Source organism: Natrix helvetica (assembly GCF_964273705.1).
Source record: "Natrix helvetica genome assembly, chromosome: 2".
Lineage (NCBI taxonomy): Eukaryota > Metazoa > Chordata > Lepidosauria > Squamata > Natricidae > Natrix > Natrix helvetica.
Window position 1 is genome coordinate 130,997,171 of NC_138552.1, and position 24,843 is coordinate 131,022,013.

General features: G+C 41.8%; 1 protein-coding gene across 3 annotated transcripts in view; it reads right to left on the reverse strand.

Annotated features, from left to right (window-relative positions):
- Positions 1-24,148, reverse strand: part of PCSK2 (proprotein convertase subtilisin/kexin type 2) — a 160,621-nt gene extending 136,473 nt beyond the window's left edge. For 2 of the 3 annotated variants that reach the window (XM_081942090.1, XM_081942091.1), the window contains exon 1: positions 23,706-24,148. In XM_081942090.1, the coding sequence (XP_081798216.1) occupies positions 23,706-23,888 (183 nt within the window). In that variant the 5' untranslated portion in view covers positions 23,889-24,148. The remainder of the gene's footprint in view (positions 1-23,705) is intronic. The other variant, XM_081942089.1, reaches the window with a different exon arrangement.
- Between the last annotated feature and the right edge of the window lie 695 nt (positions 24,149-24,843).

Consider the following 24,843-nt stretch of genomic DNA (forward strand, 5'->3'; position numbering starts at 1 on the left):
TCTTTATTCCATGTGGGCCAAGCAAGCCAAAAGTTTGGACAACTATGATATAGACAATAAATGCAGATAAATCTTCCTATACCATTGATGGTTCATATATTCTTCTACTACATTTGTTAAATATGAATGATATGTTATTCTTGGGAGGTATCTCATGTTTTACACTCTAGTAGAGAAAAGTCTGCTTGGCATCCATCTGATTTTTTTTTTATTCCACTTATCATACCCAGCAAGGTGCCTTTGAAAACTGGATCCTCAAATTATTTCTTACAATTCCTTCCTTCCTGACAAGCTTAAGCAGGGACATTACATAATAAAAGGCCAGAGAAATAACCCATCATATTTTCTGTATTGCTGGCATCCTGAAGAAAGCTCTTGATATCTAACTGGGAGGCACTAGTTATGTGTATTCTGTCTTGGAATGAAGTCCATACATCTGATCTACAGGATTTTAGTCTATAAAATTTGATGCCAGCTGCCTCCTCTTGCCCAATCTCACCCTCTCTAAACTTTGACTCCCAAAATACCAAGCAGCATGACTTTTGAACAAGCAAGAAAGAATTCATGGGCTAACTTTAGTACAGTGGGTTGGGCACATGTTTCAAAAAAGCAGATTTATGCAATAAGAAGGAAAGTAAGGGAGGAAGGGATATTTTTAAGCTGCTTGTTTTTGTTTGGCTGAGTATTTTTTTGTTCTTGAATTTTACTTACAGAGTACTTCTCCAGAAATTGTGATAACCATCTATAGTGATTGAATGGTCCATACCACCAAGATACTCTACAGAATTGCTGGGCAGGTCTGCATGTTGTAACCTTCAGGTTTGTGGAACGCAACCCATAATGAACAGTGGCTAGTCTTGCTTCTCAAAAAAGATGACAGTGAGTGTTTATAGACATGCTACATGTCAAAAATGATGAGATCAAGTTGCTGGTGAGAAAATTCTGCTTCAGGCTAGATTCCTTGGCTTCTCTGTTTCCTGACTTGATGGGGTATTGGATCCAGAAAGGAAGATTTAAATTCAAAAACCACTTCATGGCAACTACATTTGTTGAGAAGGACAAGTAAATGTTGAGGGAGAGCTCAAGTGAGGAGGTGGGAGACTTTGTTCTCCCCACCAAATGAGGGATGATGCCATCTAATTTTTGTTTTTAGAAAGTAGGAGAGAAAGGAAAAAAGGAAGGAAAGTAAGATTGAGGGGGGAATGTTGGTAAGTGTGCATGTTTTTATTTTGGTTTCCCAGAGGCAGCTAGGATTCTCTCAGTAGAGCTGCCTCTATTCAAAAATCCACATTTGGGTGTAAACATAGCAGAGGTGGGTTGCTGCTGGTTCAGCCTGGTTCAGCCGAACCAGTAGTGGAATTCAGGCCTAGGTCGAAGAACTGGCAGCGACCCAGGCCTGCCATGTCCCTGAACCGGTTCTCTCTCTGCCACTTGGGCGCCGCCATTTTGGATTTTAGTGACTATGCATGTGCAGTTCACTGTAAATTGTTCTGTGCATGTGCGAAGAACAATTTACATTGAATAGCGCATGTGCGTGTTGCGTGCATCTGGCACGCATGCTCGCTTTGCTTGCACGCACATTGCATGCGGGTTGCAAACCGGGAGTAACGCTGGCAGCAATCCACCCCTGAAACATAGATATAATATCATAAGCCCCAAATTATCTCCTTCTAAAAGCACCAAACGCAGGTAGAGCATCACTGGAATTTCTACACTTTGGGGAAGTAAATTGTTATTTATGATACTTCTCATAATTACAGGAGAATTAATAATTTATTTTGCTATGTTAGCTGGAAATTTTTATTTATCCTTGGAAGATACAAGATTTCAGTGTTCCGATATCTCAGAGGTTGCCACAAAGAGGAGGGAGTCAAGCTATTCTCCAAAGCACTTGAGGGCAGGACAAGAAGCAATGGGTGGATACAAATCAAGGAGAGAAGCAAGCAACCTAGAACTAAGGAGAAATCGCTGACAGAACAATTAATCAGTGGAACAAATTGCCTCCAGAAGTTGTGAATGCGCCAACACTGGAGATTTTTAAGAAGAGATTGGACAACCATTTGTGTGAAATGGTATAGGGTTTCCTGCCTGAGCAGGGGGTTGAACTAGAAGACCTCTAAGGTCCCTTCCAATTCTGTTTATTCTATTCTAATTTTTTAACTTGGTTTTGTTCAGTCAAAGTTAAGGAAATGTTATCCTTTAAGACATTCAACTGAAGAATTGTCTACAGGCAGATAAGTAACTTTGGATCTAAGCGGGTATTTATGTTACATCTGTTTGTTTCTTTATTAATTTGTATGGCTGCTATTTCAGTTTCATGACTCTGAGCAGTGAAGAATTAAAAACAGAATTAAAAGAAAATTAGATCTGGCTTTGCATTTCTGTGGACAAAAATATATATAGATGAACAAATCTTTTCTAAAGCTAGTCTCTCTTGACATTTCAAAGAGTAAAAGATGGGTTGTTGGAGCCACACTGCTGACGCACATCTTTTATATAGGCGGATAAGGTTGAGAGAGAAAGCATGCGTATTCTTCCATGAGACTGCTCTGGCAGAACAGTTTCGTCTATGCTGAACATCTCAGTGCACTTTCTTCTTCAGAATAATTCACATCTGCTTGCTTAGCTGCTTCTCTCCGTTCTACAATCTTCTTCCAAATCATGACAATGAAAAGGACGGTGACCTACTTGGCTACCTCCTAATGAAATACTCCTGATCTTTTTTACACAATGAGAAATGTGGGAGGCAGGGATTAATGTGGTTACTGTATGAAAGGATTAGTTCTAAATAATGCATTGGCATATCCTTTTGGGAACCTCTGAAAAGCTGCAGAGGTCTTTCTCATGTTTCCATTCTTTATCGAGACCCTCCAGTTATCACGACACCAATGCAAGACTGCCTTTGACATTGTCAGCCACTGTTGTGTAAGTGGCTGCTTTCTTTATATAATTGTCACTGTCTAGACCTTATTTCAAGTCATGCTTGGTTCTGTATCATAATAGCAATCTATGCGCCTTAAACAGGATAATACTTCATGCCTCAGTTGTAGTCACTCTGATCCAGGAAAGCGTATGCAGTATCTGCAGTACAGTTGATGCCTTTTAAGATGCAAGAAGACTCTGTTATTCCTTTCCACAAACTATTATGATGCCAAGTCTCTGAAAACTATTAAATATCTTGGGATTTAAACTATAAGTGTTTAAAAATAAACTTATGTCTGTCTTTAGCGATGTGTTAAATCCAACAAACAGGCTAATTAAATAATTTGAATAGGCATATTTTTTTAAAAAGTTCCAACAGATCTAAGGGCAGTGAAGATGCTGCATTGCTTATCTATCAGTGTTCTGAGTAACGCACCCATTGAAATCAGGACTCCGAGGCAGTTAGATTCCTCAAAGGACACATTTATTGGATACTTCATATCGGCACCGCTGATGAAAACCAACTCTAAAGGTTACTGTGGTTTTCACCTAATTTAAAGAGTAAAACTTCCCGCCTCCCCAGTGTCATCAGTCACATTGTCCAATGAGTATAGCTGGCAGGCTCCTCTCCTCCTTCACCAGCCACTTGTTACGATGACTTTGGTTCCCACAGATAAACTTTTTATTTTGACTGTTAGCTGGGCTATCTACTTCCCCCTCTCTTCCCTCTCTTAGGCTTTGTGGCAACTATGAGACAACACAAGATGGTTCAGCCAGGTTCGCTTCAGAGTTGACATTATCAGGGAATTAGCTCTTGCTATTCGTTTCTGTCTAGCTAGTTAAAATCTAGTATCTGTGTTTTATTTATTTATTTTATTCAGTTTTATTGCACTTTAAGTGTTATTACATTGCAACATTCTGCCTTTATGAATACAAAGGAGAAAAATTGGGAGGGCACTTAATGTACAGCTTAATCTCTCTATCGCAATTTTTTAAGTTAGTTTTTCCTTTGTTCATATGTTGCGAATTGAGCAGACTCTCTGAGAGATGGGCAGTGTACAAATTTAAAAATAAATCACTCACGGATATATAGGACAAATGAATACATGGATAAATACCATGGAGTCCTATTAGGAATATATATATTGTCCTGGCAATAGTGTAATATCCAAACTTTTAAAATTATATTAAAGTAAAAACTATACCCTGGTAGACTGCAGCCACTAGGAAATAGTCCACATCAGATGATCAGAGATCATCACACCAATTAACTAATGAACAGGAAAGAAAAAAAAATGAAATCCAATCAGGAGCGTTCATGAGAGAGAGTAAAAAAATATTAATTAGGTGATGAGAAAGGTGGAATTGAAAGCCCCATCCCTTTTCTACATGTGTTGAGTGTGTGCCACACATTAAAAAAGGGGGGCAGGGCTTAAGTCACAAAGTTGCAGCCGCAATCTTGATTTTTTAAAAATACCTTCTCCAGGTGGACACTTCTGAATCCAATATCCTGTTTCCATTCCAAAATAGCTAAGCTATTATTTTCAAGCAGACCAAAAGCCAGGTTCAGTGGTTTGTGCAAAGAAAACTAGAAAATACAGGCTTTGCCAGTTCTTTCAGAATTGGTTTGCTTTTTGTCTACATATTTTTCACAAAGGGAGGGCACAGGTTTAGCTATCTGGCCAACCTTTCTCTCACTTGATTTGCGAATGGTTTGGCAGCATCCTTCTTGGCAAGCAAATGGCTCAAATTGTCTGATCCTGTTTACAGCTTGAAAAATGTTCCTGAACATCCACCCAAAGATTCATGAAGAATGATCCGAAAGTCTAAATTGTTCCAGTTTCAGTGGCATTGATTACTCTTTCTTAAGGAAGGCAGCCATTAAAATCTAATTAAAATGTGCACTTTAGAAATTGGTGGTTAATGGCTCAATTAGTTATGTCAATCAAACAGAAACTGTTTATTTCAAATTTTAGATTTTCAGGACTGATAGTCCTATGATTTACGCCAAAATCCTGAAAGGCAATCTGAAGTGAATGACGATTTATGATACATTTTAATTACTCATAAAAAGGCAAAACATATGGAGGCCTATTTAGAAGTGAAGACATTTAGATTTTATATATATCACCACCCTTTTTATACCACTGATAGTTTTCATAAGCAAGATACTCAACAGATGTTCAGAGCAATGGCATTTCTGAAAGATGACATCAGCAAGAGCAAACAGTGGTTAGGGCCTAGCAAACATCATATATTACAGTATTTTCACCATCACACCTTATACTAGGTGTTGTGTACCGGTGAGCCTGGCCAGCAGAGGGCAGTCGAGAATAGGGATCCTCTGATTGGCCCAGGCGCACCAGCCAGCCGGCGGGAGAAATACTTTATCCCTATTGGTTCGTCGTCTGACAGCTCCTGGTATAAATAGCTGTCAGACGACTCGTTGTGTTGTTCCTGTCAGTTTATTCAATAAACAACAGTTGTATTATATTCGCCTCCGTCTCCTCATTCGAGAGGTTTCAACACTGGCGACGAGGACGGGCGACGTGGAACCCTATACAGTGCCGCAAATGGCTTCAAATGCTGCCTTTTCGCCGTTCCGGCCAGAGGCTGAGGCTTGGGAAGCGTTCCTCGAGAGGTTCGACTGCTTCCTCGTAGCGCACGATCTCGTCAGCCTCACCCAGGAACGAAAGCGCGGAATCTTCCTGAACTACTGCGGGAGGGAGATGTTCGCCACTGCAAGGGCTCTCGCTGCTCCCGATCCTGCCAATTCGCTGCCCTGGGACGAACTCCTGGCTCGCCTCAAGCAACACTACGAGCCCGCCCCGTCTCGTTTTGCCCGGCGGCAATATTTCCGCCGGTGCATTCAAAAGGAGGGCCAAACCATTGCCCAGTACGTGGCCGCTCTCCGCGCTGAGGCAAGTCTCTGTGAATTTAGTGACTTGGAAGACGCGTTGCTCGAACAATTTATCTATGGGCTACGAGACATAAAACTCCATCGCCGCATCCTAGCTCGCCCTGAGTTAACTCTAAAGATTGCGGTAGATGATGCCAGGGCTTATGAAATGGCTGATCAATCCACACCGGATTTCAGCCACCTCAGTCAGCACCCGCATGCCGCTTACTTGCCGCCATCTCCCTACGCGGCACCTTCTTCTGCCTACGCTCCATCTACCGCTTCTACCTTTCATGCTGAGGTAGACCAAACTGCCGATCGCATTCAAACCCTCTCCACCCGGGATGGACGGCAGTGCCTCAGTTGTGGCGGCCGCCACCAACGCTCCCAGTGCAGGTTCCGGCAAGCCCTGTGCCACCAATGCGGCAGGAAAGGCCACCTCGCTGCAGTTTGCCGTTCCGGCCAACAGAACCGCCGCAGCCCTCTGCCGCAACCTCCTCCAGCCCGTCAGCCACCTTCTACGTCTTCCCGCCGTCAGCACTCCCTCTCCGTGGGGGACCCAGCTGAAGCCTACCCTGAATGGCTTGTAGACTCGGCCTCCTCAACTTTGGAGGGCCGAGGTAAGCTGCACCTCCTAATCTCCATTGAGGGGGTGCCCTGCCCTATGGAAGTGGACACAGGGTCGGCCCGATCCGTTATGTCATGGGCCACCCTTAACTCCTTACTGCCTTGGGTTAAACTTCACCATCTACAACCCCCTGATTGCCGCTTACGCGACTATCAGGGAAATGTCATAGACCTATTGGGCTGCCGACCCTTTAACATCTCTTTGGGTTCTCGCAAGGCAAAGCTTCCCTTGCTAATTGTAAAAAACCCCCTCGCTTCCCTTCTAGGACTGGACTGGTTTAAGGCCCTCGGCCTTTCTATTGCTGGGGTTAACTCACTTTCACCCCTCCCTCCTGTTACCCCGCCCTCTATCTCCTCCCTCCTTTCCGACTTCTCCGATGTTTTCTCCCCCTCTTTAGGCTGCTATACCGGCTCTCCTATCTCCCTCAACCTCGACCCGTCAGTTCCTCCAATCCGCTTGAAGGCCCGCCGACTTCCCTTTGCTTTAAAAGCAAAAGTCGACGCCGAACTGGACAAACTAATCGGCCAGGGCATTTTAGAACCCGTTGATTTCTCCCCCTGGGAGACTCCCATAGTCGTGCCTTTGAAGTCCGACGGATCTATTAGGATCTGCGCGGACTTCAAATCAACACTTAACAAAGCCCTCCAATCACACCCCTACCCTGTGCCGGTGGTGCAGCACGTCCTGCACACTCTGGGCCAGGGTCGCATATTCGCAAAGCTGGACCTCGCGCAGGCGTACCAGCAACTGCCTGTCGACGAGTCGACCGCGCTTGCGCAAACAATCGTCACACACCGCGGCGCTTTCAAATGTCGCCGCCTTCAGTTTGGCGTGAGCGTGGCCCCCGGCATTTTCCAGGGACTCATGGAGCGGTTGCTCCATGGCATTCCCGGGGTCACCCCCTATTTTGATGATGTTCTGATTGCCGCCCCCAACCAATCAGAACTCATCAAAACCCTACGTCTGGTCCTACAAAAATTCCGTTCCGCCGGCTTGCACCTCAAACCTTCAAAATGCCAGCTCGGCGTTCCCTCTGTCACCTTCCTCGGCTTCCTCATCGATGCCAACGGCATCCACCCTGACCCATCAAAGGTCGAAGCCATTCTCTCCGCCCCCACTCCTTCCAACAAAGTGGAGCTCCAAGCCTTCCTTGGCCTCCTTAATTTCTATTCCTCCTTTATTCCCCACAAAGCTTCCCTGGCCGAACCCCTTCACCGTTTACTAGACTCTTCCACCCCATGGGTCTGGTCCAGCCGCGAAGCGCATGCGCTCACGGCTGTCAAGCGCTCACTCACTGCCCCACCAGTCCTCGCCCAGTATGACGAGCGTTTACCTCTAACCCTGGCCTGTGACGCTTCCCCCTTTGGGGTCGGGGCTGTTCTTAGCCATTCGTACCCTGATGGCTCTGAAGCGCCCATAGCTTTTTACTCCCGCACCTTATCCAGAACTGAGCGAAATTACAGCCAGCTGGATAAGGAGGCTCTTGCTGCCGTTGCGGGAGTAAAACGTTTTCATTATTACTTATATGGCCGCCCCTTCTCCCTGATCACCGATCACAAGCCCCTACTGGGCATTATTGCAGGGGACCGTCCCACACCCCCCATTCTATCCCCCCGCATGTCCCGTTGGGCAGAATTCCTATCGTCCTACTCCTACACATTGTCCTACCGGCCTGGCGGCCACATTGCTCACGCTGACGCGTTGAGCCGCTGCCCTCTGCCTCTTCCTGTCACTGATCCAGCCCCTGTCCACTCTATTAACCTCCTGGCCGACCTCTCCCTACCGATGTCCGTTTTGGACATCGCGCAGGCCTCCCGAACTGACCCCATCCTGCACCGTGCAATGACCGCTGTCTCCCGGGGCTGGTCTGCAGTCTCCAATGATCCCCAACTCTCCCCTTTTTTCCGCCGCCGCCTGGAGCTTTCCATCATGCAGGATTGCCTCCTGTGGGGAAACCGCGTGGTTGTCCCCTCTTCCCTGCGGCCAGCTGTCCTGTCTCGCCTCCATGACGGCCACCCTGGCATAGTCAGGATGAAAAGCCTCGGCCACGGCTATGTCTGGTGGCCGTCCATGGATGCGGACATCGCCGCCTACGTCCAACGCTGCACCCCTTGCCAGCAGGTGCGCTCCGCGCCGCCTTCTTCCCCGCCTAGGGAGTGGGAACTCCCCATGGGCCCATGGAGCCGACTCCACGTCGACTTCATGGGGCCCATTGAGGGCCGCCTATTCTTCCTTCTGGTGGATGCCTGGTCGAAGTGGGTTGAGCTGTTTCCTATGCCCAGCTCAACCTCTTCGGCCACTATCCGCATCCTTGACTCCCTATTTAACACCCATGGTCTTCCGGACGTTATCGTTTCCGATAACGGTCCCCAATTTTCCTCCACCGAATTCCAGTCCTACCTTGCCTCCTTGGGCATCCGACATGCCCCGATTGCCCCCTACCACCCTGCGGGCAACGGCCTGGCCGAACGAGCGGTTCGCTCCGCTAAGGAAGCCCTGGCCCGTATGGCCACCCTTCCCTGGCCACTCCGCATCTCCACCTACCTCCGTTCCCAGCACTCCACCCCTTGCCCCGCTACGGGCAAAAGCCCAGCGGAACTATTGCTGGGTCGCCGTATTCGTTCCCTGCTAGACCGATTCCACCCTCTCTACCACCCTTCTTTTCCTGTCCTTCCTTCCCCTCCCAGGTCTTTTCTGGTGGGTGAGGGGGTATTCGCTCGCAACTACACCGGCGAGCCGAAGTGGCTACCTGGCAAAGTGACTGACATCACGGGGCCCTGTTCTTACAGGGTCCTCCTCGATGATGGCAGACATTGGCGGCGGCATATAAGCCAGTTGCGTCGGCGACCAGAGGGACCTGAACACAACACACCTGCAGGAAAGCAACCAGGCCCTAACGACGCCGCCTGCCGGCTCGACCGTCCAAACGCCACTAGCTCCGACCTCGCAACAGCCCCCCCCGGTGCGCTGGCTCACTTACCATTGGCCGTCGGTGCATTGCCGGGAGGAAGACCCATCCAGGACGCTGCCAGGCCTGTTCGCCACAAGAGCGGAGCCGACACTCCACCTTCCCTGGGCGAGGCGCCATCTTCTTTGAGACGCTCTCAGCGCGTGCGCAGGCGTCCGTCGTACTTAGACGATTACGCCTGCGCAATCCAGGGGAAAGGGGTGTTGTGTACCGGTGAGCCTGGCCAGCAGAGGGCAGTCGAGAATAGGGATCCTCTGATTGGCCCAGGCGCACCAGCCAGCCGGCGGGAGAAATACTTTATCCCTATTGGTTCGTCGTCTGACAGCTCCTGGTATAAATAGCTGTCAGACGACTCGTTGTGTTGTTCCTGTCAGTTTATTCAATAAACAACAGTTGTATTATATTCGCCTCCGTCTCCTCATTCGAGAGGTTTCAACACTAACCAGCCACAAAAAGTCAGAAATGGTAGGCCGATAATTTATTTTAAAACAGTTAGGTATGTTGTGTTTCTCAGTGTTGTTAAAGTCAAGCATTGTTTAACAGATTGTTTAACAAGTACTGCAAAGCTCAGATTTTTTTTTTTAAAAAAAACCCTTGGTCATGAAGTTCCCAGGATGATGCAACTCAGTCATGATCTTTTGGCCAAATTACCTCACAAAGATGTTGTGAGGTAAAGGAGAGTGGAACCTTACATACCCTCCTGTGATATTTGGATAAAAATGTAATAAGCCAACAAATAAGGGCACAACAGCTACCAGATAAAATAATGGCTGCTATGTCATGGTTATTAAGACGAAAGGGAATTCTATCCAAAGCTTTTGAAGAAGTACAGAAAATGAAGAATGCAAAGAGAAATGGGATGGGAAGAAGGCAAAAGAGAAGTGTGACAGATAGATAGCTGGATTGATATGAAATCTGTTGATGGCCAATGTAAAATATTTAGAATGAAGTATATAAATAAATGATCAAAAGTGGGCAATCCTCCTTTTTCTCTTCCTCTCTCTCCATTTCAAAGTGAGGGGAAAAAAGAAATGACAATACCATTGCTACTAAAGCAAAAAACAGAATGCAATCTAATTGAAATATATACCAAGGTTTTGATTACTGTAACTAGTGCCAATTATTTTATTTGATGCTATCAGTTACATTTAAGATAAAGAGGCAATGATATAAATGAGATGAACACAATCTCTGCACGTATCTGTGTTTATCATTTTTGGGATGGTCACAAGGCCACCTCTAAACACTATTTTATATAAGATAACAGTAGTGAGACTTTTAGGTGCACAAAGGTGGAAGGGCGTGCCATAAAAGAATAGAGGGTTAAATTGATGGAGTTGGCAGAGATGGCAAAATTGATAACTCTGATTAAAGAAAATACTTTGACCAATTTTATTCTACTTGAAAGTCATTTTTGGACTGTTTTCAAGGAAAGGAGAGAAATGAAACTTTGATTTGGGGATTTAATGATTAGAATTATATGTCATTATAGAAATAACATAGGCTATTGTTAATTTTAGAGTTGGATTTATTTTTATGTCTGTACCAAGGAAAGTAAAAAGTCATTCATTTTCTACTTTCCCTTTTCTTATAACACCCGTATCTTGGTTTCTGTTTGACCTTTATTTGTTTTCAATTCTCTTTTCTTTTTGCTCATTTATTTTTATTTGTGTTTTTGAAATTTAATAAAATTATATTTTAATAAAAGGGCCACCTACACAACACCAAAGCCAGAGGAAATATATTCCCTAAAGGAGGAAAAAAGGGAACAGAGACACATTTCAGATATTCATATTCACTTCTGTGTTCAGTTGAAAATATATTGAAATGATGGACATATTTTACATTTCAATGCAAGTCATTTTGCCAGAATAAGGAATGCTATGACCTATTCCTTGCTCAGGCTGTTGTCAGATGCTGACAGGCAACTTGATTTCCCTGATCCTGCTCAATTAATCCTTTTTCTTTAAGACTGAGTGGACCGTCCTTCAAATGGAGAACATCTTCAAAAATTAAAGACTCACCTATTTCAATCAGCTGGCCTGGCACTCTCTTAGTTTTACCTCCTGGGGATATATTTTAATTGGGTTTGGGTATTTTAATTGGGGATGTTTTTAGGGTTTTTATGGTATATTTATTTCTTCTACAGCCTTATCTCCTCCACCCAAATGTATTTAACTGTTTTATATTATTGTATTTTTATCTGCATTTGGCTGTACACCGCCCCGAGTCCCTTTTTGGGAGAGGGGGCGGTTTAGAAATCCAAGAAATAAAATAAATAAATAATAGGCTCAACTTCCCTAAAATAGGACATGTTACATGTTCCCTCTTCTTAAGGTGATTAACATCCGGTTTCCTGCTTTCAGAGCAGCATAGAGCAATTGTCGCCCACGCTGCCTTCCATACATGCGCTTAGCCTTCCATGCATGCACTTTGTTCATATGTGCAGCTTGCACACATACATGTCTCTTAGAAAACGTGACTAAATAGGACGGAATAGCGCCAGGGTGGGTGAGTGGGCCCACCCACAGATTGCCACTACCGGTTCGCCTGAACCAGTCTGAACTGGCCAAATATCACCATTGCCCATGATATATACATAGCATTCACTGATGTTTTTGGATGGTCTTCATCTCATCTGAATCATGATATTAAAAGTCAGCAACAAACACTGATTACCAAGGGCAATTTTTCTACACTTTTATTTTCTCTTTTCTTGTTTCTGAGATGTTAGATACATGAATTAAGCTTCTGAGAGAAGAAGAAGAAGAAGAAGAAGAAGAAGAAGAAGAAGAAGAAGAAGAAGAAGAAGAAGAAGAAGAAGAAGGAAGAAGGAAGAAGGAGAAGGAGAAGGAGAAGGAGAAGAAGAAGAAGAAGAAGAAGAAGAAGAAGAAGAAGAAGAAGAAGAAGAAGAAGAAGAAGAAGAAGAAGAAGAAAACAAACATACTGATACAAAAGAAGACTCTAATGAAGAAGCCATTTTTAGCAAGAGCAGCATATGGTTCCCAAGAACAGAAACAATGCCAACCATGATATTCTCCCACCTCATGGCTCAACACCAGCTGTGCTCTACACAGAATGTGGTTAATTATTTAACTAACTAAAGCAAATGTAACTCCAGAAGCAGGTGCTGTACTCACTCTTCTCACAAAAAAATAAATAAATGAATAGTGCTTTTTTGGGGGGGCTTGACGCATACCAGTAAGCTTCAACGGCACTCAGGATTGAGACCACTTGGGATATTTATCTCTCAGTTACAAATTGTTGATTTTTATGCATTCATGGAGAAACACTGCCTTCCTTGGTGATCCAAAAAGAGCCACACTTTTGTCTCATCTAGAGTGTGACAAGGACTAGGTGCCTGTTCAAGAAATGAGTCCTTCTTGATAAGTCCTGCTGTTCTGGTCACCTCCTAGCATTCAGGACCAGAAAAATAAACTCACATTCTAAGGGAATGCTGGCAGCTTTATTTGACTTACTGCTCTTTCGAGTTGCTAATTTCAGGCCCTTCAACCGGTCAGGAAAAATGTTCCTGCCACTATCTGGATTCTCTTTCTAGGGAATCTAGCTGCAAGGGGAATAAGCAAATTGAGGCACTCCATTTTCTACATCTAAATCATGAAAAGTACCAAGAGGAGCTATTTCCCCATGAAGTTCTTCCAAATTGGTAAATATGGGCAAGGAGGCTTCAGAGTGATTGAAAGATGTGGAATAAAATAAAATAAATCTGTAGCGCCTACATTTTCCAACACCCATGAGAACACAAAGCAATCAGAAACTCCACCAAGAAAAGAAACAAAAATAAATGCTCAGCCACTCTGAGCATGAAAACACCAAAAGCTTCACAATAGCATTTAACTAAACCATAAAAATAGGCAAATTGGACTTTCAAATCCAGCAAGGAATATGAATGGAGAAAGCACAGTCAATCTCCTCAGAGGTGGTATTCAGCAAATTCTGACCAGTTCTGGAGAACTGGTAGCAGAAATTTTGAATAGTTTGGAGAACTGGTAAATATCACTTCTGACTGGCCCCACCCCCATCTATTCTCTGCCTCCCGAGTCCCAGCTGATCGGGAGGGAATGGGGATTTTGCAATATGCTTCCCCTGGAGCGGGGAAGGAATGGAGAGTTTACAGTATCCTTTCCCTGCCACGCCCACTAAGCCATGCCCACAGAATCAGTAGTAAAAAAATTTGAATCCCACCATTGAATCTCCCTATCTCCTATTGACATACTTGCACTAAGCCATTAACATACATTCTTCACTCAAAAGTTACATCCCAAAATTTGAGAAAAATGCAAAGCATAAACCATTAATCTTCAGCACAGATTCTTTATAATATAACTCAGACAGCCTTCCTGCCAGTAAGCTTCCAGTAAATAATTCAAAGCATATTAATTAATACACAGCTAGATTCCTTTTGTTTCAGTCTGATAAATCTCAGTGAAAATAATCACAAATCTCCTTGTACTTCAGACAACTAAAACAGTAACGATGTACTGTGATTGATCGGTCCTCTTTTAAAAAAGAAGTCAGGTTGGCCTACAATCATCCATGTCATCAACCTTAGTGTCTAAAATGGTGCTAAGCCCTTTGTTACTGATGCAATAATCTGATATCTGTTTCAGTGCAATTCTACAACATTTAGAATTCCTTGGGACTTCGAACTATCAATACACTTGAAGAAATGATTGTGGTATCAAGCTTGGTGCAGAAACTGCTGCAGTGCTTAGAAACCAATTCTTTTTATTGAATGAATTAGATGCAAGGCATAGATCAGAACCAAGGAAACGTAAACAGAAGGATATTTTATGGAGTTGTGCATGGTTTGAGAGCATGAGGATGTAAATTCTCTAAATCACTCTTCTGGAAGCTGAGTCTTGTTGGCCTGAAATGGATTTTAGTGAATATGATTAACCAGGAAAGCTCAGACTAATATCAACAACAATTCTATTTCCCCACCACCACCCAAAATTGTAGTCGGACTCTACAAACATATTTTCACTGAGACTTTCAGACACAGAAAGAGAATGCAACCTGTTCTGTTCAGAGGCCACCTAACTAACAGTTTGAAAAGCAAAATCATATATGATACTTTTCATAGTATGGCAACAAACCTGATCCATTTCTGAGCCCTTGCAGATCAAGACACAATGAAAAACATGCAACTGGAGAGATTGTGTACTGCAGCTGGCTTTAAGCAACCCTGGATAGAGTTCTTGGCCATGAAAAGCATAGGATATTTATTATTTATTTAGAAAGAGAACTACCATAGTAACATAGTCTGATATCTGTAATTTCACTTCAGTGTACTTACTAAACAGTCAGTTATCTGGTGTAACTTCTAAAGCATATATTTTGATAAGGGATATAATCTGTTTTAATCTTTAGCAAAAGTTCTACCAGAATGCCATCTTTTTTTTCTCTCTCTTAGAAAGATGCTATAAGTGCTTCTCTGGCTTCCTATGTGTCATCTGTGCCTTTTGTGACATCCATTGTATAGTGAGATATTGGAGGTTTTGTAATAGCCAATGCTCAGCATGGTTCCTTCTTACAGGAAACAGCATTCCTGTTTCATTTACCTTATTCATTTGTAAACCAATTTCCTTTCTAAAGGGCCAGGGAGTTTCAGGGGAGGGGTGGTAAATTTAAACCAGTTCCAGGTTTGGCATAGATGATCTCAGATTAGGAAGCATGCTGAAAGGCTAAGGCGAATGGATTTTGGAACCTTGGTTGCAATCCTACAGTTCCTTCACCTATGGGCAGGGTTAGAAAGAACTGGCTGTAGACACTGACAAAGAGACAGTTTCCATCACCAGATATTCCTTGTGATTTTGGAGCTCTCGTTCCAGTGTGGGCAAATGAAATGGGGGCTATAGTCATCTTTTCTTGCTTTAGGTAGTTATCAAAGAGAAGAAAAATATTATCCATATATGTACCATATTTTTTTCCATTCTGGAGTGAACAAAGCATGTACACAAATTCTAAACACATTTTTTAAAATTTAATTGCCTATTTAATTTCCCTTGAGCTGAAAAAAAACACAGTGTTTCTTTTTCTTCCTAGTCTTTCTGAAATGGTGGAAATGGAAGTAGTTGGATGATTCTGAGCGTACCAACTCCATTTTCACAATTCACTAAAAATCAATTTACAGTGATGTATCAGTGGTATGGAGACAGTTTTTATTTAGGTCAATGCAAGAGAATCATTTCAACTACATTGTTAAGGGAGGGAAGATGGCATCACTCAGCATTGCTGGTTGCCAATTGTTGCTGATCTATTACTTTTTGTAGAAACTACATTTGTGAAAGATTTTTTGTTGAAATTTTAAAAAGGCAAGGTTGGTACTAGTGCAGGGTCTTTATTATTTTCACCCCATATCCAATTTGTCCTTCCAGTAATGGGCATATAAGAGTAAGAGATAATTTTATTCAATGTTGTTCTAACTACCATAATTTTTTTAAAAAAGACAATGGAATTAACATCCATAACCTAAAATAAGGAATGTCTAAAATTATAATTTATAGTTACTAATTTACAGACATATAGTAGAAGTCATGGATAAAAAAAGAAAGAGAGTGTCCTCCACCTGATATAAATAATTAAGGGCAAAGTTTTGTAACAAAACATTGACCACACATACCTCTATCAAAGAAAGGAACAGACTGGTAGTTAATACCAATTAATAAATGACAGCTATTATTGCCCATATAAATTGAGGTTAATCTTGTGCATGCTGATAAACTACTATTTCTTTATTACATCAATTGCATAAAACAAACAGATCCTTTTAATTAATTTTCTTGCAGGAATCATTGATCTTTGAATAGAACTTTTCTATATCAGTCCATCCATTCATCCTTCCATTCATTCCTTATTATTTTTCTGTTGTTTTGTTGTTTTAAAGCGACAGAGCTAAAGAAAGGCGAAGGAGGAAGGTGAGAAGAAAGGTTCTCAACTCATTTCTTAAGGGCAAAGTACCAAGTATTTCATCTACTAAGCATCATGAATATTTAAATAATCAAATTGCTTACAAGTGAATATAATCTATAAAAATGGAATACATGCTAAATAATTGTGTATTTCTATTCTGGGAAGAAATGACCAAAAGTAATTAGAATCTCCCTGGTAGGTAGGATTTCTACAGATGTGCAGTCCTACATCTTAGATATGCCCATAAGAAAAATGTTGAGCCGGCATTCCAAAAGCTCACTTCTTGGAGCCTTTGGATAACCAGATACCTATGAAAAACTTGCAAGCAGGACAGAAGAACAATAGCCACCTCCTGCTTATGAACTAGTGGGCACCAGGCTGAGGAAAGCAATGCAAGGTCATAATTTACCATTTACAATTCCATCCAAACATAGTTTGAAGTTTGGAATAATCCCTGTCAAGCGCTGTTCCTAAAATGAGAAGAATTCCAGGGTGAACAAAAAGGAAGGTCTTCTTCATGCAGTTTACACTGATTCATAGAACACTCTGCCCCAAGATGCTGTGATGTTCAATGGCTTACATGTCTTTAAAGTGTAGGAGGAGAGAAGATCAATCCAAAGAAGAACGTAAACCATCAGTGGCTATTAGCCATGATGACTAAATGGATTTGCTATTTCTAGGACAGTGATGGTGAACCTTTTTGTAAAGGTGTGCCAAAATTGTGCTATCACGTGCATGCGTGCCCACACCCACAATGCAATGCACGCACGCCTACCTGCACATGCACGTGCTACACCCCCCACACACACATGTGCACATGAGTTTTCACACTCCTCAGGCTCCAGAGGCTTTCCTGAAACCTGGGGAGGGCAAAAATGGCCTCCCACAGCTCTCCAGAAAGCCAAAAATCAGCTGCCCGGCATTCACATGCACGCTGGAGATGATAGCTCACGTGCCGTCAAATATGGCTACACGTGCCACCTGTGGCATGCGTGCCATAGATTCCCCATCACGTTCTAGGACAACATACATTTGATTATGAGCAAACAGTGGATGTGTGGAAGTATAACTAAGAGCAAGACCAATTTTCAAAAGTGACTAATTATCCTGTAGTAGGAAAGGGATCCCAGACAAGATGTAGTTTGCTTTTAAGTATTCTCATTTTTATTCCTGGGAATGCAGCCTAAAAGCTTGATGTTAAATAAACAGAGTCCCAGATCTTTCCAATAGCAAGCTATCTCTAAAGATGCTTGATTCATGTTCAAAAAGCAGCACATCAAATAATAATGCAATTAGGCAATGCATGGAGAGGATTACTTTTAGCATGAACATGTATTGTTTTACCAATCTGAAAATGAGCTAAATTGGTCTGTAGACTTCTGCCTTGGTCTTACCCCTGATGGCACTCCTGATACTAAAAAGCTTTTTGGGTGATTTAGCATATCTAAAAATACATATCCAAACATATAACACTGGTAGCTTATATGTTGGAAGAAGGCAAGCATCTTAGCACATTCCAATCTGTTTTAACAACTGAGATTCTTTTAGCAATTAGCAAAAAATTATTCTGCAGCTAAAATGTTCACAAGTATTCCCTCTCTCCATTTTTTTAATTAGAACTGAGTGAATCATGCTAAATAATTATTTCTTATTATATTGCCTTTGTGGTATTGTGTGTGGTTGTGTGTGAATAAGATTCATTTCTCTCAGATGTTTTATATCTCATTCCTTTTGACATTAAGGAGCCAAAACATTTCCCCAGCCTCAGACATGCTTGCAAGATTTAAAAAAAAAAACCACAGGGAGGGAGGGAGGGAGGAAAGAAGGAAGGGTTTTATCAGGAGTATTATTCAGATGCACAAAAGAAAATTTAGTAGAATGGCTTCCCAACATTTGGCAGTTGGTAGGTCCATTTGGAATATTTTAAATATTGTCCAGACTTGCAAGGTTGGATTCCCATTATACCGGCACAAGCTTGCAGGGGACAGTAGCTGAAGTGCAAAAAGCTGAAGACTTTTGTCTTGCAAAGGTTAAACTGTATTTAAGAAAAGTGGTGTATTTAAATATTGCTCAACCCTATGCTCATTAGTTATATTCATCAAAAGGGCAGGTGTGTGTTACACATTCATTGATCATTCTCAAATTATTGCCATATTGAAGAATTTAAGAATTGCTGTCTTAACCTGTCTTAATTTGATGTGCATAAACAGTAAAAGTAGGGCTACAAAAATCCAAAGGACTACTAAATGATAGCAAAATGATACAGAAAACACAAATTCTTTGGTGCCATCTACTAGTCATCCCTTTTTTTTTCATCTCAGGAAAGATGGAGAATTTCACAAATGCTTTGATTGGCAGTGGAATTTACTGACCAGCTCAAGACCTTTCACATTTGAACTACTTGTGATTGATTTTGTGTCAATATGGTTGCATGCAACTTCACTATTGAATAAAATGGAGTCTATTAATTTTCAAGAAAGCACTTGTTCCACAGGAATCATTGTGAATGTCCTTTGATGCTAAAGATCTTGGTGGGAGCTGGTTTTCCACTGATAAGAACTCTTGGTTCACCTGATCTCTTGGGATCCTCCTCACTCATGACAGTTAGAACAATTAATCACTGGAATGTCTCCAGACATTGTGGTGCTCAAACACTGGAGTTTTTAAAGAAGAGATTGAATAACCATCTCGACAGAAATGGTGGGTTTCCTGCCTAAACTGGACTAGAAGGTCCCTTACATCTCTATTACTCTGTTATTCTGTTACACTGAGATTAAGGCATCACAGCATCTTTTCACCAGTTTTTTAAAAGTGTGTAAGCCCCTCAGGTAGATTTGGCTATTTTAAAGTGACAAATGTTGTGCAAAATTAGAATGGAGGGACAGGGGAATACCTGGCTGATGATTTTTGCCCTTCCTTACTTAAAGCATGTTGTGAAGGAATTCTCACAGGTTAGTTTCCATGAGAATAACTACAGAGCCTTGCAAATTGCTCTAGAAAGGTTTGGGATATAAAATGTGTGGATGTATGAAATCACCCTAGTTAACTATACAGTGTTTCATCCAGGAATAGACCATTATCAATGATGTAGCATTTAGTCACACAAATGCATTTCAGGAACCACAATTTGGGGGGTGGGGGAGATATTGTGGGGAAAAAGCAACATTTTCTTTCCCATACAATATAAAAAAATGTCCAAAGGAGCAATGTGTTTATTTTTAATGTTTGCAAGTTGAATACATTGGCCTCAATTGTTCAATGAAATTGAACAATTTCAAAACCCGATTCTTTTTTTAGGTCCCAATTCAGTGGCAAATCAGGAAATGAAACTGGGTGAAGCCTCACTAATGTGCTCCAAATGAAGAAGTCAGGGAAATGTATTGGATAGGATATGGTTGTCTATTTTTTCTTGTGACTTCCACATATTCCAGCAAGCTCTGGATCATGTTGTAGAAACTCTTGTTCACGAATAGTTTTAGGGAGTGGGGTTTATATCAATTGTAGCCTCACATCTATAGTAATCTCACACCTTCCTCAGATTCCTACCCAAAATTATCTTGGTGTTGTCATTTTGAATGAGACAGATTATATATATATATTCTCATATTTTCAAGAGTAACCCATGATATGTCACAGAAAGACCTACTCCAGTCCAGTTCTTGATGCTCTGAAAACTATAGCATTTGCCATTCTGAAAATTGGTTAATGCTCTGAATATTTAGTCCAATAAGCAGCTACAGTTCCCTATAAGAAAAAGGCATCTCTTTGGAATAGTAAAGGTGATATTACTTTGGTGATGGATTAAAGGAGTTGAATATCTTTGTGTTACAACTATTTCATGTTTTGTTGTTGGTTTTTGCTATTGTGTTCTTCATTTTCTCATTAAATGTAAGAGTTCCCCAACTTCATCGCATGGTAAGGGTTTGTCAATGTTGTTTTAATGGTGATGATTCCACCCCCTTTATAATGAACATCTATCATCTATCTTCAGTCTTTCAGACTGAATTGAAATCCAGGCAGATAATGCATACACAAAAAAAGCATTATTAATTTGCAACCATTCTCCTGTGGGCCCACATGTTTAGAGTTGTAAAATCTGTGCATGTTAGCATTATATATTTTTCATAAGGAAGAGTTATTCTAAAATAATGAGGTTTCCCTCAAATACCCATGTAGGAGTGTTTACAATAAAAATAATTTGTCTCTCATATTAACAATGGATAGTTACATGGTAGGGGAGTGAGAGAGTTTCAGGAGGGAAAAATTAAACTAGTTCCTTTAGCTTTTAGCATGCAAAAGGAAAAGTAGGCTCATATTATTCTTTCATTGACAACAAACACTGGGCTAGAAGCAACCCAGTGCTGCTTATATGGGAGGCCATTTAAAAACTTCCAAATAGACATGAATTTAAAAGAAAAATTGAGATCAAAGTTACAAATTATTCAGCTAACATAACTTCTTCTGGAAGGAATTATTAACCACAATTTAACTCGCATCCTCCTTTTTCCTAGGAATTTGTTATTTTTATTTTTGAGGTACCTCTTACATCTCTATTCTTTGCTCATTCCCATTAACATCAGCACAATGTAAAATGAGAAACAGAATCAGTAAATTACAGGCAATTTTGGAAATAGCCTACGGTAGATTCCTCCTGCTGCCTCTCCACCGCAAACTCCCCATTGTGATGATGAGTATAAAGAAAGCAAAATAACTCAGTTAAATTCGAACTTGTAGGGGAAATCATCCTGCCAGGATGATTTCCCCTACAATGATCCTAGTCACATTGACTGTTGGAAATCTCTGTTAGAACTTAGTAGAAATTTTCCCTGGGAGCAAGGCAGCTCAGGAAGAACATCTGAGTTGCTGTTAATGGAAAGGAGAAACCAAGGACTTCATCTTGAATTTCATCTTGTGCAGAGCTGGAATCGATAGAAAATGAACGATATGTCTTATAAATAATGGAGTGGTTGTTTCTCCTTCCCTGAAATATGATATGCAATGAGGGGGAAGGAAGGCAAAAGAAAAAAAAACCCTACCACTTATTGATATAGTTTCCATATAGGCTAAGGCTTTAATTTTCTTGTCGTTCATGTGTGGGAAGAATAGGAAAGTAGGCCTTTGATTTTGAACTCATCAACTAAGGATAAGAGCCACTTAACTCAACAAGACTTATGCAATTATAAAAGGTTGCTATTGCGTTCCAACAGTTATAAGAAAAGTGTTGCTAAGATCAACAGTGCAGTGCTTCATTATGAGTTTGCTAGCCAGTTCTGTAAGTGGTGGTTTGGTTGGTTTGTTTTTAACCTTGTTGGTTAATATACAATGTGCATATATCTACTGAGAACTTATTTTTAGCAGAACTTATTTTGCATGGAATTTGCAGCCTAAGTTGTATATAAAAATATATCGTCTTGTTTCATTCCTTCCATGAAGAGGAAATGATAATTAGATAAGCTTCTACTAAGTAACAATAGAAGGAAATGAACTCAGACACAGATCCTTGTAGTAAGGTATATGGGGAGAAAATAGTATTCTTTTGAGTTTACGCCCTTTTTATACGTGCACAGGGATGGGTCTCATTTAACACTGAAATGTCCATTGCTCTCTATGTATCTTTTTCATGAACATTTCTGCCCTGATCCTACTTTTTTCCCATCTGATGAGCAGGAAAGAAGTGATCATGTGATGGAAGAGAAGAAGAACAAAGTAGACCTAGCAAAAATTATTTCTCAAAATCAAGAAGGAAAAAAAAAAGAGCGGAGGAGAGTGAAGAAAGCAGAAAGTGCATTAAGAACTGAACTTCTTTACCAAAGAAGCTTCAGTTACAGACAGATATTTACCTATAGGTTCTCTTCCCCAGAACTCTGGCAATGCCACAATGCCTCTGCCTCAAACAGAGCATTTCAGAAATGCCAAATCTATCAGACAGTTATGGAATTAAACCAGAGGTTATTGGGTTTTCCTTCATTTTTAATGTATTCCTGTCTGACTGAGTCCATGCTGGCTAAAACAAACTTTAAAAAGCATTATGGATTCTTCTTTCTTTCTTTCTTTCTTTCTTTCTTTGCAATTTCCCACTCTTCAAACATGCTTTTGGGAGCTCAGTCGTATGGAGGTAAACAGGGAGAAGCCCACTGCCTGCAGTAGAAGTTATTTCAGGTCCTTCTTGCATAATCACTGGGTCGGGGGAAATAATATGATGAAATTGGTTTATACTAGGTATATCTTTGCTGGGTTCTTGTATTATACATACATACATACATACATACATACATACATACATACACTTTGCCAATAATGTAGAAGCATTACGTAAGTCGCACATTCTATTATTGTTGTTTAATTAAAAGGAATTCATTTCTTTCTTAACATGGAGTCACTGCTTGTTTTCATTCTCAGGTATAGAAAGGAAAGGTTTTAAAGGCACATTGGAGTCCTTTGTGACTAATAGCTTATTTTGTCTTCTGACATGGGGGGGGGGCTGTTAGACACCATAGTTTTTCTCCCCCCAACTCTGTGTATAAACTTGGTATGTTATATTACCCGCATTCTATTTATAGTGCGCATGGATACTTGGTTACAGTTAAGAAACATTAATTAGTTATTGCAGCCATGTTCTCTACTTCCAAGAGATTACAGAACAGAAATTGTTTGAAACAAAAGGAGAACTCAAGATAGACTTGTTATAAGATTTCCAAATGAAAACTTGGAAAGATTCTTGAATTAAGAGACCGTTCTGGCCATCAATAATGACTATTGCAATTGACTCCTTCTTGTGGCAAATGGAGAATACTTGGGTGAATAGGTGGGTTCATACACAATACAGTATGGATCCACTGACAAAAAAAACCTAATCAGTAGAGAAAAGATATGTTAGTTCTAATTAGTGTGGTTTAAAAACAAAGCATCCAATTTAAAATATTGTGCCACGGGGTTATTGCACGTTGACTTTTTAAACCCTAGAAGTCAAAGAAACAGAAGAATCATCCATGAGGATCTTTGTATTGCTCCTAACTTAGTGGACATGATCAAAGTGTGAGCTTCAAAGAATGAATCATTCTTTAAACTGTTGTAGCTACAAGCACACTCATAGATAGACAACTCTCCTCCAAAAAGGAGAAGAAAACTGCTAAAATTATATTGGAGGAGTCATTTAGATTAGGAACAATCAACCTAGTCTAGCAAGAGTTTCAAACAACTCTTTTTCTCTAATCCTCTTCCTGAGTACTAAAATGCAGACACAGATCATGCCAACTTTGCAGAACAAATTCATAAACATCATGCATAACTAAATGGTCTGGGGAGAGAGAGAGAGAAAGGAAGGAAGAAGGAGAGGAGAATGGGGATCTTACCTTCTTGACCCCATTAAAGCCATATTCTGCAGCAAGTTGCTTGGCTTCTGCTTCTCCAGCTTTGTGAAACTCAACGAAAAAATGATTGGTATAGATGGCCCTTTGAGATGCAGAGGCAAAGCGAAGGAACCCCAGTAAAAAGAGGCCAGCTGTCTTGCAGCATGGAATAGTGCCTGTCTTCATGGCTTTTTTCGGACAGGGAGTGCAAGGCAATATTCGTGGGCTCAATAACGGGAATAAAGCTAAGCAAAGGATAATATGGATACTCTAAGGGGACCGGTCAGCGGGCTGGCTGCAGACAACCAATTTAAGCGGTGCTCTGCTTTAGCGTCTCACAGCCTCGAGAAGAGGGGGAATCCGATGGGCTGGCTGCTCGTGGAATTATTCCGATGGGTGCGTGTGCGTGTGTGCGTGTGATGCCAGATCTGCATTTTTCAGCTCCTCCTCATCTATAATACAGAGCGACGGCGAAAAGAAAGAGAAGTGAGGCCGCAGGGCTGCCAATCACTTGGAGGCAAGAGAGAGCGCGATCCTCCTTCTGCCTCGTAGCAGGACGCCCTCTTCAGCTGGCTGGGGCGGGGAGGGAGAGGGAGAGAGGGAGAAAGGGAGCAGAGGCAAGCCTGGCCGCGCTGAGCGGATTCAGCACCCTGGAGAATTCCTCCTTTTCTCGAAGCCGGAGCGAAGCCAAGGGGGGAAAACCCCGGAGGGAGGCAAAGAGAGCTCCGCTCCTCCAATCCGAGTTCTCTTGATTTTGTGGAACTCGAGGCAAGGCTGAGATGAGAGGCGAGACGCCCGGTCCGTCCACATCCCCCGGGAGTGCCCTTGGCCCCATGATCAGTATCACATTCCTCCAAGGATTCCTTACTCTCCAAATCATATGCTCGCTGGGCTCCCCCGCTTAGATTTATTTGAAATTCGCTTCTGTGAGCGGCTTTCGTCTCTATTCAGAAGGGTAGGTTAGGCAGCAGCAGCAGCAGCAGCAGGGCTGCAAATAAAAACAGTGCATAACGGATTCATCGTTTATTGCTGCCGTTTGAAAGTCTCCTTAGCCTTTATAAATAAATAAAACAAAAAACCACGGGGAAACAATTGTTCATTGGTCTGTTAAGCCACGACTTGAAAAGGAGCCAACACGTTT